This window comes from Falco cherrug, chromosome 3 (genome assembly GCF_023634085.1).
Source record: "Falco cherrug isolate bFalChe1 chromosome 3, bFalChe1.pri, whole genome shotgun sequence".
NCBI classification, from domain to species: domain Eukaryota; kingdom Metazoa; phylum Chordata; class Aves; order Falconiformes; family Falconidae; genus Falco; species Falco cherrug.
The window spans coordinates 90,011,350-90,029,949 of NC_073699.1; the positions used below are offsets into that span (position 1 = coordinate 90,011,350).

An 18,600-nucleotide genomic window follows, 5' to 3' on the forward strand; every position below is an offset into this window, starting at 1 on the left:
TGGACCTGCCCCGCCACCCGCCCTGGCCACAAGCCCCCCGCAGAGAGCCGCGGCACCGCGGGCGGGGCGGAGCGGCGCAAGCGGAGCCCCCGCCCGCTCCGCGCCCCCCAGCAGGCAGCCGGGCACGCCGAGCCCACCTGGCGCCCCGCCGCCACGGTTAGCCCGGCCCGCAGCGCGCCGGCTCCGGAAGAGGAAAGCGGTGGGAGGGCGCGCGGCCGGAAGCGCCGCCCGCCGGGAGGGAGGGGCGGGGGCGGGGAGGCCGGGCCGCGCTGCCTGCTGGGCCTCGCCGCGCCGGGCCCGGAGCCGCCACGGCATGAACGGCGGGGGCCCGGTGGCGGGCAGCGGGGAGCGGCCCCGCCGGGGCTGCCTGCGGGCCTACCCCGCGCTGCCTGTGTGGGTGGTGGAGGACCACCAGGACGTGAGTGTCGGCGCTGGGTGGTGGGGCCGCGCCGCGCGGTGGAACGGGGGGTCCCTCGGGGGCTGCACGGGGAGTAGCTTCGTGGTGCGGGGCTCAGGCCGGTAGGGGGGAGCGGAGGGAGGTGCCCGGTGGGTCGCCGGCGGCCCCGCAGGAGGCAGCGCCCGCCCGCCCCGTAGCCGGGTTCTCCCCGCTCCGGGCGCTCGCTGGGAGCAGCCCTTGTCCCCGCAGCCATGCCCGGACCTTAAACCGCCTCGTCTGGCACTGCTGGAACTTAAATGAAAGCCACTGCCCAGGTGACCTGGATTTCCTTCCCGATTCACTGATTGATTAATGCCATGATCGGATTTTGGCATCTGTTCAAGAAATCATTGCTGACTCTGTTGGTTTGGTTTGGTTTGGTTTTGGCTTCTTTGGGTCGTGATGCTGTAGTAGTTAAAAGGAAGTAACACCTACGCACCTACATTACACTGGTTTTGGAATTAGCTGGGCATTGCTGCAGGACTTGGGAACTCAACCCCACACGGTGTGTGACATGTCGACAGTAAATTTGTAAATGTAAACACATCCTAACAAGCAGATTGACTGTCACTTGATGGAATGTGTTAAATTTGGAACTTGCATTTTTACTTACGTAATTGGAAAAGGGAGCGAGGCAGGAATTGCTTTCGAACTGCTATTTCTGGTTTCTCATGTGGTTTGTTTATAGTAGCATAAGCTGAGGCCTTAGTGCCAAGTAAGCAGATTCTTTACTTACAGATTCTTTGCAAACAGAACATTTTAGTGTAATAAAGTTTATTAAAGAAAATAATGCTCAGGATTTTTAAATTACTAGTTTAATGCAGATCGTTTTTTCTTAGATTCACTGAAATACATGATGCTGTGGTAGCTGGCATTTCATGGTAACCAAGGACTTCGAGTGCCTATGTGCCAGGAATACTGAGATAACGACTTCTGATGATTCCTCTTTGTTTTACTCCCTATATTTCTGTTTTCGGTTAGCTTGAAGTCTATTCATATTAAGTGTACACACTGTGTTTTCAGCATATGTGTGTATATGCATTGGTCTATCTTGCGTAAAGCTTCAATGGCTTTTCATCCCAAAGTGTAAGGACTTCACAGAAACTTTATATAGTTCTTTGCTGACACTGGTGTTCCTCTGGGGCAAGTTGTCACTAGATATGTCATGCATTGATTAATAGTAACAGCTGGTATAAAGGAAATCTTGTTCTTAATCCAAAACGGGAGAACTTGCAAAGGTAGAGATCATAGTCTTTTGTGTTTTCTCCCATCCTCTCCTAGTCTCACAATTTGTAGTAACATTTACCTGAGATGAAACTGTAATTTTAATTGCAAAGGCTGTAGGTTTTTCAGGCAGGCCAGATACTTCCTTTTCCAAAGAAGTAGAAGTCATGGATCAAGGAACCCTCATTATTTTTAATCTTGTTTTATCTAGTGTTTAAGTAGTATAACATATTACTGCATATGTAGCTGGTAAGCTGAGGAGTGTATTCCTAGGCAGATGGAATACAGTCCAAATTTCAGCTGTCAGACATATTTTATGGTTATGCCCATGCAATATGCAGGATTTGTCATTCTTAATCAGTTTTATGCCAAAAAAGTAGCTCAGTTTCTGTTGTATTGTAGAGATGACATGTAATTTTTCTTGCCCAGTCTTTAAATTCCTCGTATAATAGGGCTAGTATAATTCACGATCCTTGTTGGATTTGTTCTGTCAGCTAAGGCAGTTACTGTCCCATAACTGTGAGAGACTTGCAGGTACTGCAGTTCAGTGTAAAAGGTATGAATCAGCCATCAATTTTCTCATTTTAGTACCCTATGTTACTGCATTTTGGGAGTTTGCTACGTGAAAAATTGATGAGTTGCCTTATCTCCTGTTTTGCTCACGTTTGAGTAAAGACCTTCGGTGGGGGATAAGGTTGGAGAGCTGAGAAAGGTAGTCTACTGCAGCCACTAAGTCCTGTAGAGATTAGGAATTAAGCCCTTTTTTCAAGGGGGATAGGTTTAAAGATCAGCTAAAGTTTAAATCATGGTGGCGTGTCAATTTTCACTTTGTATCATTTAACTTACAAAGCACAATTAATGAAATGTTTTTATCTCCATGCATCGTGAGGAAGCTTTGTAGCATGGAAAAGGCAATGCAGGGACAATGTTCTGCAGAAGAGGAAAGGCATTTCTGGGGTTCAGTTGTAAATTAAAAAATAAGGATTGAGTTGAATGGTTAGTGAGAAGAGCTACTGCAAACAAAACTGCCTATAAAGAAAGAAGGGAGCAAAGCTGTGATTCTTCAGCAGCTCCTTGGGTGGAACACTTGGACTCAAATGATTACGGTACAGTCTTGCCACAAGTTGTTTCTCCTCTCTTGTTTTCTGTCTTGTCCTCTCAAACCCAAATTCTAAAGGAATAGGAGTGGGACTAGTGTTTTTGGCTGTTAAAGCCATTGCATTTTTCAGCCCACTAGTTATAATCAAAATGTTTCTATTCATGTTGGTTTAGGTGCTGCCTTTCATCTATCGTGCCATTGGTTCAAAGCACCTTCCTGCCAGTAATATCAGCTTTGTTCATCTTGATTCCCACCCAGACCTTCTTATTCCTGTGAATATGCCTGCAGACACCGTATTTGACAAAGAGGCTCTTTTCAGGTAAGTCCTGGGTACTGCATCAGAATACTTTCACGTCCACTTCTTGTTGCCTGTGATTTACAGTGAGTATTGGTATGACTGCACAGGCAGCGTGAACAAAAGTGTCAGGTTCAAGTTGTATCTTGAAGTGAAAACAATTTTGATGAAAACTTTATTTTTTTGAATGGAAAAAGTTATGTGTGTGTTTTATGTGGCATAAACATTTGTCCATTCATATTAAGCAATTTAAGATCTATGAGTTTCCTTTAGTTGTTCAGTAGTATATAATGGTATTAGCCCAAGTAGTTTCTCAGGGTAACAGGAGAGCACTCTGAGTGTATGCTTTGTCTGAAGAGTTGTAGTTTTGAAACAGCCTTTCTCTCCTCACACTGCAAAATTGACTTTGAAATTGAAATAACATGTCCTGTGCTGACATGGTAAATATGTGAAGTTGAACAAGATTTTCTTATTAAGATCATTAAGACCAGTATTTTCCCCCAACTACTTTGGTAACCAGCCACAACGTGATCTTTGCTATTGTTTTGCTCTTCCTGTTTTAAAATAAATATTGATTGCTTCAGTATTATGGTGATTTACAGCAGTGACAAGCTGATGCAATTGTTTTGTAAGTACTTGAGTCGTCATACCCATAGTCAATATTTTGTTCTCTTTGTTGGGTGAATAAGAAGTTTTGTGGGCTATATTGTACACCTACAAAAAATAGCGTGTTGAAAGATGCTAGTCAGCAGATGCTGATTGACTCAGTTTAATTACTGAGATTCTATTTAAAATCTGCTTAGAACAGTTTACAGTAAAATACCCTCATGTGGTCAGTCTGAAGTGATTTAGAGTAGTGTTCATGCTCCTTGCATTTTCCTTTGATGTATCAAGAGAAAAAGGACAACAAATCCATGGAGTTTGTAATCAAAGTGCTGTGCTAAGACTCTATAATCTTAACTTTTAAAAATCTACTGTAAACATATTTGATCTCTCTTATGAATAAAGATCTCCCTCTTTTTCTTTCTTTGATGGTGTGACCCTTACACAGAGTATAATTTCAGATGATTTGTGTGGGAGCTTTCAAGATATCAAAGATATTTGTGGTGTTCTTGACCATGTTTTTCTTACGGAGAAAGTAACAGTGTTATCTCCTGCGTTATCTCCTGCCATTCTCCATTCGTTACAGTGAATTAAGTATTGAGAACTGGATTATGCCTGCTGTTTATGCTGGTCATATTTCTCAAGTAGTATGGCTTCACCCACCCTGGGCTCAACAGATCTCGGAAGGAAAACATAATTTTTTAATTGGGAAAGACATGTCAACAACTACAATCAGGTAAATTGTCTGATCTCTAATACTAGTAATATAAAAGCTATCTCTGTAGCTTTTCATAGTCCTTTTTTTGTATTCTTGGATAAGATGAAAATTTAATTTGTATTTGTGATTTCCTTAGGACCTAATGTGGCTATTTGTATGAATGGGCACAGTGGAAACTGTGCCTTTTTTTTTTTTTTTTTTTCCCAGACAATTCTAGCTATTCACATTTCACTTCAATTACCCAGGTTTTAAACTAGTTCTCCTCATTAAAGTAAAAAAAAAAATATCTCAGAAAGCAGTCTTTTTAACAGAGGATTTGGGTAACGGAGGGCAGCAATTAGATCCTCCTCAGCCTTCCCTTACCGGGACGGAACAAGCCAAGTTACCTCAGCTTCCCCTTGTTCATCATGTGCTCCAGCCCTCTAATCACCTTAGTGGCCCTCTGTTAGATCTTCAGTTTATTGACATCTGTCTTGTACTGGGGGCCCAGGCCTGGGCAAATTATTTCAAATGTGACCTCACTGGTGCTGAATAAGAGAAGAAATCTTTCCTTGACATTTTGGCTATGCTTTTGCTAACACAGTGACATTTTTTGATTAGTCTTCATCACTGCAGGGGTGCACTGCTCAGCTGCTTTCTGCTGGAACTACCAGTTCCTGCTCTACAGGTCCTTGCTTGTCTGGGCTAACCCTGTACCGCTGCATGGGGTTAGTCTGTCCCAAGTGCAGGACCTTGTATTCATCTTAATTTAACTTAACGATTCCTGTAGGCTGTTCCTCTAGTCTGCCTGGGTCATTCATGAGGCCAACCCTGCCTTCTAGTATATCAGCAACTCCCCTAGCTTCAGTGCTGCCTGTAAACTTTATAAGAGTGCATTGCTGAAGGTATTAACGAAGATGTCAAAACAGTAAGAGTCCCTGAGGAATGCTGCCTATAACTGGCTGTCAGTGAGACTTCAAACTATTGATCGCCACCACGGTACTGTTGGTCCAGCCAGTTTTTCACCCACCTTGTGCTGCACCCAGTGAGTACATATCAAAGATTATATACATATGATCATATGATAATAGATAGTAGATATTTTTAACGTCAGGGAAGCCTAATTTTTCAACTTTATCAGTAGTGCATCCATTATTTTCTCTACCAGTTAAAATGGAATTATTGATGGAATATCCTTCTTGCTTTACCATTCGATTGTAGAATGCCAAATTCTAACCTAACTCATAGTACAGTCTAAAAAATATATATAATTAAGTAAATGAGGTAACTTTGATAAAACTGTCCTGAAATAAAAGGAGATACTATTTAGCAAATGTTACAAAATTCATAATTACTTTTTGAAGAATTCTATTTTGTAGTAACATACTTCAGAAAACTATGTGTTTTAAGGCAGATATTTTTTACTGTTCCCTGTTGAAAGAGAGAGAGGAGTCATGTTTGGGCTACGTGGCAAAAAATCACTTGTTCTGCTTTGATTCTGTACTCATATTCAGCTATTTTCAGCTAGTTCCTTTGATAAGTTTCCCTTCAGGGTGAGCTTACATGGTTAAATGCAGTATGACTGACTGACCCATGAAGTTCAGAGGCTGCGTGTTCAGTAGAGTTAAAACAAAACTGGACAGAAAGAGATGGGCAGCTTTTATTTTATTTTCTAAATGGTACCTAGGCGTACAAATCAGGACAAAGTTTGTCACTTTTACTGTGAGTAAACTGGGCATTTAATGCACATAAAGCTTTGCCTTTTTTGTTGGTTTATTTGTTTTTCTTAAACTGTGGATGGGAGAAAGCAGTTCAACTTCTATCTGTTTAGTCTTTGGTCTTGCTAGTAAAATTTTTGTTTGGTAGCAGCCATGATTCAGTTTTTCTGGTATGGGGGTTTTTTGTTTGTTTTGCGGGGGTGGTGGTGTTGGTGTTGAAGTTAATCTACTAGTTAAGCACTGAAACAGCTGCACAGGCAGGTGGTGAATTCTCCATCCTTTGATAAAAGTCAAAACTCCATTGGACAAGGCCCTGGGCAGTCTCATCAAGCTTTGAAGTTAGTTCTGTTTCAATCAGATGATTGACTAGAGACTTCCAGATGTCTCTTCCGATCTGAATCGTTCTGCAATTCAGGTTCTGATTAGACCCTTCCTCATCATGCAGTCCATGACAGTTTTGCTTTCACCATGTTCACTGCATTGTGACTTCTTACAGCTAGAATAGACACTTAAAAATCATGTCTCTTGCCAGCATGTCAGAATAAATCTTTTGAAGCAAGTTTAACAGAAGACAGCAGAGAACCACTTTATTTTACTCGATTAAATAAAACACTGAAGCTGTACAATTCTGAATCTGAAGCCTGAAGTAAACCTAAATAGTAAGACAAAACCAGTGCTTTCAGTTACATTTCACCGTGAGAACTGGCACACATACAGAAATACTTCATGATGACTGAATAGCTCCCCCACAGATCCTCTGGTCACCTTAGCATCCTTGAAAACAGCATTTTGGGCTACTTTTTGAAGACAGTCGGGTACCTTTTTTTCAGGTTGTAGGCTTACAAAAATCATGAGGGAAGAAAGAGTCCTCAGAAATACAAACTTCCTAAAAGTTTTATTGACAACAGGTGGCTGGATAGGTAATGAATACCCTAGCTGGTGTCCCACTAAGGGAAAGGCTGTAGCATAAGCTCCTGTTGAACCCTGGAGAATTTCTGAGAAGAGGCCTTGTGAATGCCCTGTCAAATGAAGTTGAGATCCAGGCTGTCATCTTAGCAAGCTCAGGATAATCCAGCCACAAGTCACTGAGGAGCTAAGCTTCAGATTTCTGCTGCTTATGAAATTATTTGTCTTTGTGGTTGGTTGATGGTGATACCCTGTAATCAGATGAGGCCTTAACAGAAGTGAGCAGAAGTTCACATTTCTTAAACTTTTTTTTTTTTTAATCTGAATTTATGATGCTTAAGGCTTAATGTACTGAAATATGACTTTAAAATTATTTTCTTTGAATTTCTACTGTAAGTGGAGTTTTTAGCGTTAATGCTTTTGTTTCTTTGGGATTTTTTAATTAAGTGGATTGCATTGGTATGTAAGTGTTCATCCTTGAGTTACTAGTTCTCCCCCACTTAGAATAGGAAATCTGTAACAGTGGTTAAAAAAAGTTAAATGCTACCTATTAATTCAGAATATTTTGCTTTTATTAAATCAATATCCATGGGTTTCAGGGCACTTCTGAAACACAACTACCAGAATTTTCCATAAAAGTTAAGCAATCCAAGAAAAAATACCCATAGCTTTGCAGTCTTATATGCCGTAATATTGACTAAATCTTGTTAAATTCTGGATGTTGTCTTTAAAATGCAAATCAATAGCAAATTAATCTTAGGAGCACATAATATGCTTTTCTTATCTATTAAAACTTTGTAGGCCTATCATAAAAAATAGAGAGTGAATATTAATATATTTGTTTGGCCATAAAGAATTTGAAAAAACTTCAATGTAAAAACCTGCAGATTAAAATAAATAATTTTGTGTATACAGTTTTATTGTTTTTGTTACCCATCAAACATCTATTCATTCTTCTTAGGATCCTTAAAGTGTACATGCTCTTTCCTAAGCTCTTTGCAAAGATGTATATTAACTGTGAGTTATTGTCAATTGCAGGGTTACAGGTACAGACCATTACTTTTTAAGTGATGGTCTGTATGTCCCTGCTGATCAGCTAGAAAACCAGAAGCCTTTAAATTTACACGTCATTCTCATCAATCCTACTGAAGCATCAAACAGCCAGGAAGAAAATGGCGAAGTAGTATCTGCTAAGAGACTGAAGCTAAATACAGATGACCCAGCAAGCACTGCTTCTGCCTCTTCGTCAGTGGCTCCTGGTGACCTTGATCACAGCACCCCAAGTGTGGAGAAAAAGGAAATACAAAATACAAGTGCCCTGAACAGGACAGAAACCTTGTCAGAGTGCTCAGCGGCAAGCTCTCTCAGAAACAGTGAATGCCCGATAAGGGCAGTTGCTAAAGATGTCTGCCAAGTACTGCAGAAAGGGGATACATATGTTTTAGACATTGACTTAGATTTTTTTTCAGTTAAAAATCCATTCAAAGAAATGTATACACAGGTAAGCATAACAATGGAGAGGCCTGTTACCATTCACAGAAGGTATCACTCCTAGCATTTATGTCTATGGAGAAACTAAATTAGCAGAGAAGCTGATTGTGATTAATCATTCATGGTAAGATTTGAAGGAGAGACCTTCTAAGGGAGTGTACGCTCCAAAGAATTACAACAGCGTAATAGGGGGTAGATACTTAGATTTGAAATCAGTATTGAGCGCACATTCAAGCTGAGAGGTATATGGCTCACTTCTGCTTATTGCTTGGGACAGAAAAGTTATGCTTGGATTTCCAACGGTAACGTTCCAGATACCCACAGAAAGGTTCCTCAGGGAGCGATGAGGGATTGTATCCTTTTTTACCCGCTGTAACATACTGTTGGAAAGCCACAGTGGTATCGGGAGACCCTGCCTTTCAAAAGGTATGGTGGCGTTGTTTATTCAGAGTGGTAACTTGCCCTGATGAGAGGCTCAGGCTCATTTCCTTTGTCTGGAGCGCTGAGTACAAGAGTGAGCAAGCAGCTGTTGTCTCTGATGCCATGGGTTTGAGCTTAAGACTCAGTGTTCCATTTATAATTTGGTGCACAGAAAAGGTACCTCACCTGTATAGAGTCATAAATATGTAGATCCTCAAAAGTGCAAAGCATTTAGCAGCTTTTCTTGATGTGAACAGGATTTTTAGGAACTAATCTGCCCTGAAAATTGGGTGTGGCATTTAGGTTTACAAATTCTTCTGCAATACCCTGGCTGCTTTTAGCATTCAGATCTCTCTTTTTAACACTGTTTTAACTTCAGCCTGTGGTGGTGAACGTCTGACATCTTTGACTTACAGCTAGACTACTGGTTCCTGTTAACTGTAAGGAAGTGAATATAGTGTCCCTGACCTCTCTTAGCTTCTGACATGTAGTATTGATGATCATATCTTCAGACAATGTGCAATGCCAGTTGTTCTGAATCACAAAGCAAAGTATGCAGCAAAGGGAAAGCACTGTGGGGGTCTTGCCATATAAGAATAAAATTCAGTACCCCCCTTAACACTTGAAATGTTCTGAATAAAATAATGGAGGAGGGTTTGGGGCAGGGGGGGCATTGGTCAGCTGGTGGGGGTTTTTTTGGAAGGGGGAGGATTGGTTTTTTTCTTACGTTTTTTTGTTTGTTTTGTGCTATGATAGGTTCTCGGTTCTAGGAACCATTTTTGGAAGTGGGCTTGCACAGAGCACCTGGTGTACCTTTTTTTATACAGTGATTTCATTTTCAATTAATATTCTTAACTACATTCCCTTTATTGTAAACTATGATAATTTCATCAAAAAATGTTTCCCAATTAACATTTGAAATGTAAGAATCCAAAGAAAAGGTAAAAAAAAAAAAAGTTCACTAATCCAGAAGAGTATTGTCTTCCCACCAAAGAAGTCAAAAGGCCAAAACATTGCCCCAAAAATGCTCTATATTTCTGTAAAAATTGAATAATCTACCCTACCGTTCTCCCTCTGCTCTGAAAAATGCATAAGTGTTCACCTTTTTAGTCCTGTTAAGTAAAAAATTAGATCTGTTTATCCTTGATTAATTAAACCTGAATATTATCAAGGAGTAGGGCCGACAAGCCCCTGTAATAGTTTATTTGTGAACTTGTTGGCCAGCCACCCTGAAGCCTTTACTTGTCCTATTTTCTTTTACAATCATACTCTCCTGTTGGTTTTGTCTGCCTAAATCTGCCATCTCAGTTTTACACAGCATCTCATTGGGACCTTAGTTCAGTAACATGCATGTTTAATTGCAGAGAATCTTAACAGGCTGTAAATAGTTAGCTTTTTAAGCTGTATTCTTGAAGTCAGCTTTAGAATTAAGCAATTGCAAAAAGTTTGGCTGAGGCCATGAAGTATTGCTTTCTGATGCCTTACAGCCTCTTCCTCACCTGCATTTGTAGAGAGTTGTCTCAATACTAGAGCATAGGAATGGTCATGGTGGTCAGATTCTTCTTTTGAAGAAGGAAGGCTTTAAAGATTTTGTTTCTCATTTGAAGAGTCTTAATTTTTTGTCTCTTTTCTTTTTCAAAGACAGAATATGAACTTCTGCAAGAGTTGTACAGTTTCAAGAAGCCTCATAGAAATGCAACAGAGGTATGATGTGTCCTTGTGGGCTGTATGAAGGAATGATTCTTTTGATTTACCCAATAAAAATGAGTTATGACAAGGAAGCAACCTATGAAAGGTGCTTAATGAAGTGGGTTCCAATTAAGCTGTGCAGCATGCTGAATGCTAATCAGCAGTGTCTTAGGAATTCTTTCCTATTAAATGTTTTGGCTAAACATGTGAATTGCATAAATATTTAACATGAGTGTGAAAATTAATTTCTGTAAACAAGTGGTAATTGACAAGGAAGAAATGAAAACAGTAAGTAATCTGCAATCTTGTTCTTTTTATGGCTCAACAGGGCTTTGGTTTGGGTTGGGGTTTTTTGTTTTGTTCTTTTTTTTTTTTTGGTGGTTTGTACTTTTTTTTTTTTCTTTCCCCTCCAGGCTCTCCCCTTCCTTACCATAATTGCTGTTCTTGATAGAGCTGTGCTGAATGCCTAACTGGTATTTTACCTATTTATTTAAATGTGGAAAGGACGTATTATACCACTGTGATGTACTTTTCATTTTATGCATTGTGCGCTTCTGAATCATGGAAATAGAAGCCTGCTGTAGCTGCCAAAATAGTCATTCAGCCCTGAGCTGAAACCATGGAGACAGCCATACTAGTGGTCATTACACCAAGTAATTTCTAAACAAGATCTTGTCTATGCTTTTGTAATCTCATCTGAACACTATTACAAAGAGGTTTGACACATGCAATTATCACAGATTAATGATACCTATTTAGTATGTGTGTATAAAGAAATACAGTTATGGGGAAGATTGTCAAATCAATTTTTGTATTTCTTAGTCAACCAGCAATAAAAACAGGTACCTGTGTAAAAGGGGTAAATACTTGTGATTTAAGTGCCCAGTATGATTTCAGGACATAAGTTATTTATATAAGCCAACAAATTCATAGGAGGCAAATGAAATGGTTAGCTGACACTGAGTAACAGATAGTTATAGAAATGAATAAGGCAAGATAAGATCCGTGAATGGTTTTATAGTGAGACAGTCAATTTGAAGGGTTTGAAGGCAGAAAGCTGGTGAACTTAGCGTTTTTTTGAAGTTCCAGGAAATAGCCTGTAAGTCTAGTTTCTTAAAATCTATTTTCCTAGTTCTAGTTATGCAGAAATGTACAATTAGATGTACATTTCTATCATACTGCAAACTATTAGTGTGGTGTTGTCTGGGATTTTTTTGGTTAGTTGGTTTTGTTTTTCACGTAGTATGGAGGGGGATCAGATGTGTCTTTAAGGTTAGTTGCTGGTGCTGCCTAGAAAAGTATCTTATGCATACCCCAGGATAAGATCATAAAGCTGTACTTCATGAATGACTGATAACCCTCAGCTTCTCTTAAAAATTATCCCAAAGTTGACGTCACTGACTAAAAGAAGCATTATCTGTTACATGATACAGCCAGCAGAATGCTAAGAGGGAATTGTTACGTTCTTAATTGTTACCCATCTATTCCAATATGCTTTTTAATAATTTTCCTTTGTACACTGTTGCATTTTTAGTACCAAATATGCCAAGATTACTTTTCATTTCATATGTTATGTAGGATGTCTTTCTGCAAATATTTGCATGTACAACTGTATTCATCATGTAGCCTTACTCCAAGAAATCTGCCTCTTTATGTGTTCTGAACTTTTTAAGAAAGGGCATAAACCTTTGCAGGATCAGAGCAATAATGGACATTTTACATTATTTCTGTGTTTTTTTCAGGCAGACAGAGTTGAAACAGCCTCAAAAAGCATCAAGTAGCCCATTTTGTTTTCTTTTTCTGAAAATGCGTTTGATTTGATAATATTTTTTTAACCTAAAAAATTGAATTATCCTTTCATTATAAAAATGTAAAGCTTGTACTCATCTGAACATTTCAGTGATATAGAAACAAATCCAAGAATTAGTCATATACAGTTACTTAGCACTTCCTAGTATATTCTGCCAAAATGTGGATCTGGATTGGTTTTATTTGTTGGGGAGAAGACAAAGCAGAGAAGTGATTTATTCTGAAGGTGTAACAGCTTCTGCAGGCATTCATTCTGATCCTTTTGAAAAGATGTTCTGTAATAAGGAATCAGTTGTTTCTGATTCCCTACTTCCAGTAGATCAGTTATTTCAGAATTTAAATCATAGTTAGGCATTACATTCTTACCTCTTTTTTTCCTAATTACTTTTATATGTGCTTATTTAAAGGAGGGCTTGCTGGATTGTGTTGAGAACCGTGTTCATCAGCTGGAAGATCTGGAAGCAGCATTTGCAGATTTGTGTGACGATGATGATGAAGAGACCCTGCAGAAGTGGGCTTCATATCCTGGGTAGGAGATTTCTAAATGCTTGAAATGCAAACAGTAGTTTGGGAACTGATTAGCTCAGCACTTTGCTAACAGCAAAGGGGAGAGGCAAATTAGGATCTGTGCAAGGCTACTATTTTTTCTGTAGTTCTAGAGGAGAAAGAGTCAGTTGAAACAAAGGAAAGATAGTCTGCTGTCCTCAGTGCCGTGGTAGGCCTTTCAAGGTGAGCCCTGTACAGCTTCATGCAAATTCTGTTGTCTGGAGGGACGCATATTTGATGACTAAAAATTTAAGTGATCTGTGTGAAGTAGAGCTCTCGAAAAAGCAACAAACTATGGAGGATATGGAGAAGAAATTCTTTGATGCTCCTGAAGGTTCTGCTTTGTGTGGAAAAATGTTAAGTGAATGAAAGGCTGTACCTAAGCAACAGCCTCCACAAAACATCTCAGCAGCATCTGCTGTGCTTTTAAACTAAATGTGTTCAGCTGAAAAACAGCAGTCCAAGCTTCACATTGATGGGAGTATCACTCATTTTCCCCATCAAATCAGCAGTTACTGTCAAACCTGTGTAACACTGACCACAAGCATTTCCTATCGAGTTCATATGACTTTGAGCTCCAACTACGTCTCTCCAGGCCTGCCCTAAAAGAAGTGCCAAGAGGTCTTGCCAGAGGCAGGTGTGAATATAGGGGCTTTCTAAGAACGAACTGGTGAGACAGTACAATAATACTGACAATTTCCATTTTTCTTGGGTGCAAGATTACACAGAGGTGTAAGTTTCATTTTCAAATCCTAGGCCATGATGACTTCTACTTTCTTCTTTTATTTCTCTCTTTTTTTTTTTTTTTTAACAACTTAATTAAAGACGTGTTTCCAACTGTTCATGTAACAAATCTTGGTTTTGGTTTAACTCCAGAATGAAGCCACTTGTTCAACTAGTTCACAGTTTGAAAACCAGGATGGAAAGCCCAGACTACGAAATGGTAGGTGGCTACGTAAAAGAGCAGAAAGTAGGCAGATTTCAAAAGCACAGCCTCAACAGGAAGGCAAAAGATCATGATTCATTTCAGACTTGCTTCTTGATACAGTGCTTTGAGATTTTGGTAGGTTTTCTTGCTTTTTTTTGAACGACTTGATTACTTAGGCCAGCTTTTCTTTTTAGAGCTTCTAAAATTCTACTCTGCTAGTCTATATTTAGGCAACATTAATGTGATCTTTCAGGACTGTGACATCTCAGGCTGCTTCCTGTGAAGGGAGGTTTCATTTCACCAGGGTCTGTTGATAGACTTTATAGAACTTAAGGTACCTATTTGTAAAAGATCAAACCTATGTCTTCAAGGGCTGCAGCATACTTTTGAGTTCATAGAGGTACAGTGTACTGGAGATAATGAAGCAATCCATAAAACCTCTGGAATGTTATTCTTTTTGTTTAAAGAACAAGTTGGGGGGCAGGGGGAACAACAACTCTTGCTGCCTGGAGAGGTGTAAGTTACCTACTGGGCTAGGTATGGTATCTTAGAAACTTTTTACACAGATAAGCTATATCAGTAATTCATCAATACAAATTAAATCTTTGTTTAATTTACATGTAGGTCCATCAGGCTGGTCTGACCTGTGATTATGTGGAGCTTCCCCACCATGTTAGCACTGAAGAGGAGATCGAAGGCCTCATACAATCCATTAAAATTCTACTAAAAGATATGCCAAAGCCCACACTTGTGACAGTTGCTCGGTAAGACACCTGATACTTTTATTTTAAAAGTTCTCAGACTGTGCTTACAAAGCTAAATTACTCTTATCAATATAGCACTGGTCAGCACATCTTAAATTCTGTCCTAAAGTGGAAGCCTTGATTGCAGTGAAAATCGACATTTGAAAATGTTGGTCATAAAGCAGTGTCAGTATCTGCACGGATGAGGGAAGGTTCTGCGCTGATGGCCAGTTTTACCAGGCGTTAGAGTAGATAGCACAGATCTCAAAAGAAGTGAAAGCATAGAATCATTGAATTGTTTAGGTTGGAAAAGACCTTTAAGATCATGAAGTCCAACCATTAACCCAGCACTGCCAAGTCCACCACTAAACCATATCCCTAAGCACCACATGACACATCTTTTAAATACCTCCAGGGGTGGTGACTCCACCACTTCCCTGGGCGGCCTGTTCCAATGCTTGACAACCCTTTTGGAGAAGAAACTTTTCCTAATATCCCATCTAAACCTCCCCTGGCGCAACTTCAGGCCGTTTCCTCTTGTCCTATTGCTTGTTACTTGGGAGAAGAGACTAACATCCACCTTGCTACAGCCTCCTTTCAGGTAGTTATAGAGAGCATGATGATTTTATCAGCTTCAGCACAGGCTATATAAAGCCTGTGGTAAGGCTTTGTGTGTGCTGTGATTGATAGCCGTCTCTGGGGTTCATACTGCACTACTTTTATTGCTTGTGCTAGTTAGAGCAAAGCTAGGTTGGATAAGCCTGCATGGGCTCAAATTGCACATTCCTTACTCTCTTGCTCCAGGGTTTACTGTACTACAGATAGGTTTTATGTTTTCACTGAAACTTCTGATGGAAGTGGTTTTCATGTAATAGGCTGAAAGGGATTTATATTCTAGAAAGCTCTTGCAAAGCTTTGTATGGGGTAAAAGCTATGCTTCCAGGACTGTAAGGGAGAACAGGATGGAGTTTGACGCCAGAGACCTGGGAGAACTAGGGATCTGTCCTGGAAAAACTCAATTTTAAGACCACAGTGTATCTGTTGAGAAATTGTTGTAATTTAATCACTTGAAAAATACTAAGTGTGCCCTTAAAGGGCAGACAAAAATAGGAGAAGCTGACAGGAAATTGGTTTTGTCCACAAGAAATAATATGGCTAATACCTACAATAAAAGGAAACTGTCTTTCCTGGGCCAACTGCAGGGTTATTATCTGTTGCTGAGAAAACAGAATCATTTATGTAGATCTTGACAGATAGAAAATCCAAGAAGTGTCAGCTCTGCTTTTTCACTAGTATCTGTTTGCAGTTCATTAATAGATACTGTTAATAATATCCTGTCCCAGGTGTTGTGAAGATTTGTTTTTCAAGTTTTCCTACCTATTTTACTAGTAGCATTTGAATTTTTCAATCTTAACTTTCTACCAGTGCTTTAATTAGATCATGTGCTTGAACTTTGCCTGCCAACATGTGCTGTGTCAGAGTCAGGAAGAGAGTAGTATTGGAAGGATGGATAGGTTACATTCCTGATCAGCTGAGACTTTCTATTCAACTTCAGGCAAACTGTTACCATTGAGATAAGTGAGGGGAAACACAGCACTACACTTTAAAGGGATGGCGGGAGGCAGATCTCACTACAGTTTGAAAGTAGCTTCAGCCTAGACACAGAGCGTGACAAGAATACAAAACGTGGTCATGGTGGTGATATCTTTACTCTCTCATGCTTTTTTCAACTCCTCGTTACAGATCAAGTTTAGATGACTACTGCCCTTCAGAGCAGGTTGACATCATTCAAGAGAAGGTTCTCAGTTTACTAGGTTTGGTGTATGGCACTCTGGATGTGCACTTGAATTACTCAAGCACCTCATCTTCTTTGTGACCTTTATGTATTGCCCTGTAATGTACTGAATTAATTAAAATTGTGTATTAGCTATGGTTGCATGGGGAAAAATACTGTTATTTCAGCAGGTGGCACTAGAACCCAAGCTGACCCAAAGCTAGTTTTGAGTTGCATTGCTTTCTCCAAGTCAGCTGCATCTGAACTGTTACCTGTTTGGCTTTGTTCAGAGTAGTTTTGTGATTATTGTTTTTACTGTCTTGTTTCTTCAAATTGGTGCAAGAGAAACTATTTCTCGACCATAGAATGTATTTTTTCACCTTATTTCTATAAGTGTCTGTAAAAAAATAAATAATATATATAACTTCTTGAAATAAATGGATTTCTTTTATGTAATTAAACTTTTTTTGATAGAGTTTTGTGAGTAATAGACATGTCCCTGAATTGCGTTATACTATTTACAAAATTATCTCAAAAATGCCATTGAGACATGAGGTTTACATAGTGATGTTTCTTAACTGCTGTACTGAGATGACCAGGCACCCCCCTCTCTTTTCTTCAGAGCAGCTTATGGCTTCTGCCCCATCCACAGAATATCATTTGTATTTATACTCTCTTGCATTAGTACTCTCCTATTTTGCCTTAGTGTATTTCATTGGTGACTCAGATAATATCCCTAATGTATGGACATTGTCTTGGTATTTTCATTTTTACATATTTTTGAGGATAAAAAGTACGCATGCATGTGCATGCTTTTATCTGTTGAATCCTGTAAGGAGTGGAATTGTTGTTTTCTTCGGAAACAAAGATTTAACTTCACTGAACTCAGCAGCAAAACCTTCTGTACCAGGTTTTTGCTCACTTCAGTATTGCTGTTTCAAAAATAACAGGTTTAGAACTGTTTAATTTAGACAGCAATCTAGTTCTAGCAAAAACCGCCACTTCCAGAGGGAAAAATCCCCACAGGCTTTATTTGGGAATGAAACTGAAATGGGAAAGAGGAAATAGCACCTAGAATATTGTTTTTTATTGTGAATAAATTTTGCTTGTAATTTTTTCTGAAATTGTTTGTTAACATCAGTATTTGCTCTCCAGAGACTTTGTACACTTTTACAGTACTACTGCTGTTGATATGACTTATGTTACAGATTGTAAATATGTAATTATTCTAAAATACTTCTTCCATCAGAATCTATTCCGTGACCGCAGACCCATTTTCTTCGTGTTTATGTATTTTGTCACAAAGATGTGGCTTGCCTTGGATCCGAGATCCTTAATCCTTCATGAAGAGCCATGCATTGCATACAGAAACTGAGTGGAATCCAATCATGTACTGCTCGTGTCACGTTTGGGTTTTTTAAAGTAAGAGATGCTCTTTGCAGGACTTTGAATAAGGTAGAAAAAAAAAACAAAACAAAAAAAACCCAACAACCAAAACCGTTGTATCAAAGGTGGTGCTGGGGCTGCCTGGTGCCAGGCACAGCCGGCTCCACTGGCCCCAGCGCAGGGCACAGCTGAGCCCCGCAGCCACGGGCGGGCGCCTCGGGGAAAGCCGGGCTGAGAAAGGGCAAAACGGTGCCCGGCAGCCAGGGCTGAGGGGTCCTCTAGCATGGACTGAGCTCAGCAGTGCCTGCGTCCCTGCTTGGGTGTATCTGCCTGGTTGCTGCTTCAGGGATCCCCCGGCTGGTGAGGTAATGAAAGTAAATGTACTGTTTGCATTTCATCTGTGGTTTTGTGGTTGTTCTGCACCCTGCCAGTGCTGACTCACACACGTTCGTTATGGTTCTGCAGAATGAAAGTAACATCATGAATTGTCTCAGTGTTAGCCAAGGTATTCAAGAAATCTTCCTTTCAGGCATAGCTTTTGTTCATGAGTGTCAAATTAGTATCATATTAAGTCTATGAGTAACACTGTGCAATACATTCCAGAAAATATCAGTCTTGCATAATTACAAAGCCATTAATTTCTGCATTAAAAAGACATATGCAAGGTTGTTTTCTACTTTGGCAAAAATAATCAAAGCCAGAAGCGGGTGTCTGTTTCTCGCATCTGCTGGATATGACTTATTTATTGACCACATGTACAAATCTCCCAATACCTGTGTCTGCCTCAATTTCCTCTCCACTTATTTTAATATCTATTACGCAGAGCAAGGCAATTA

General features: G+C 39.8%; 2 protein-coding genes across 4 annotated transcripts in view; one reads left to right on the forward strand and one right to left on the reverse strand.

The window, feature by feature from the left end:
- Positions 1 to 192, reverse strand: part of DROSHA (drosha ribonuclease III) — a 74,959-nt gene extending 74,767 nt beyond the window's left edge. Inside the window, exon 1 of the mRNA XM_055704915.1 lies at positions 138 to 192. The gene's annotated coding sequence lies outside the window, so the exon portion shown is untranslated. The remainder of the gene's footprint in view (positions 1 to 137) is intronic.
- Positions 193 to 253: 61 nt separating this feature from the next.
- Positions 254 to 17,633, forward strand: C3H5orf22 (chromosome 3 C5orf22 homolog). Of its 3 annotated transcripts, none has more exons than XM_055705556.1 (9): positions 254 to 418; positions 2,933 to 3,078; positions 4,244 to 4,393; positions 8,017 to 8,479; positions 10,531 to 10,593; positions 12,795 to 12,916; positions 13,810 to 13,876; positions 14,486 to 14,625; positions 16,348 to 17,633. In XM_055705556.1, the coding sequence occupies exons 1-9, from the start codon at positions 314 to 316 to the stop codon at positions 16,478 to 16,480; spliced, it is 1,389 nt and encodes a 462-aa protein (XP_055561531.1). In that variant the 5' UTR covers positions 254 to 313; the 3' UTR covers positions 16,481 to 17,633. The 3 variants fall into 3 exon arrangements, with proteins under 3 accessions (XP_055561531.1, XP_027655026.1, XP_055561532.1); XM_027799225.2 differs by lacking the exon at positions 254 to 418 and adding an exon at positions 560 to 711; XM_055705557.1 differs by lacking the exon at positions 254 to 418 and adding an exon at positions 1,296 to 1,412.
- Positions 17,634 to 18,600: the final 967 nt, after the last annotated feature.

Excerpts from the sequence above, each read along its gene's own strand:
- C3H5orf22 (XM_055705556.1), top strand. The coding sequence starts at position 314 with ATGAACGGCGGGGGCCCGGTGGCGGGCAGCGGGGAGCGGCCCCGCCGG. Across the intron at positions 13,877-14,485 it reads AAAGCCCAGACTACGAAATG|GTCCATCAGGCTGGTCTGAC; the intron begins GTAGGTGGCTAC and ends ATTTACATGTAG. Across the intron at positions 14,626-16,347 it reads ACACTTGTGACAGTTGCTCG|ATCAAGTTTAGATGACTACT; the intron begins GTAAGACACCTG and ends TCCTCGTTACAG.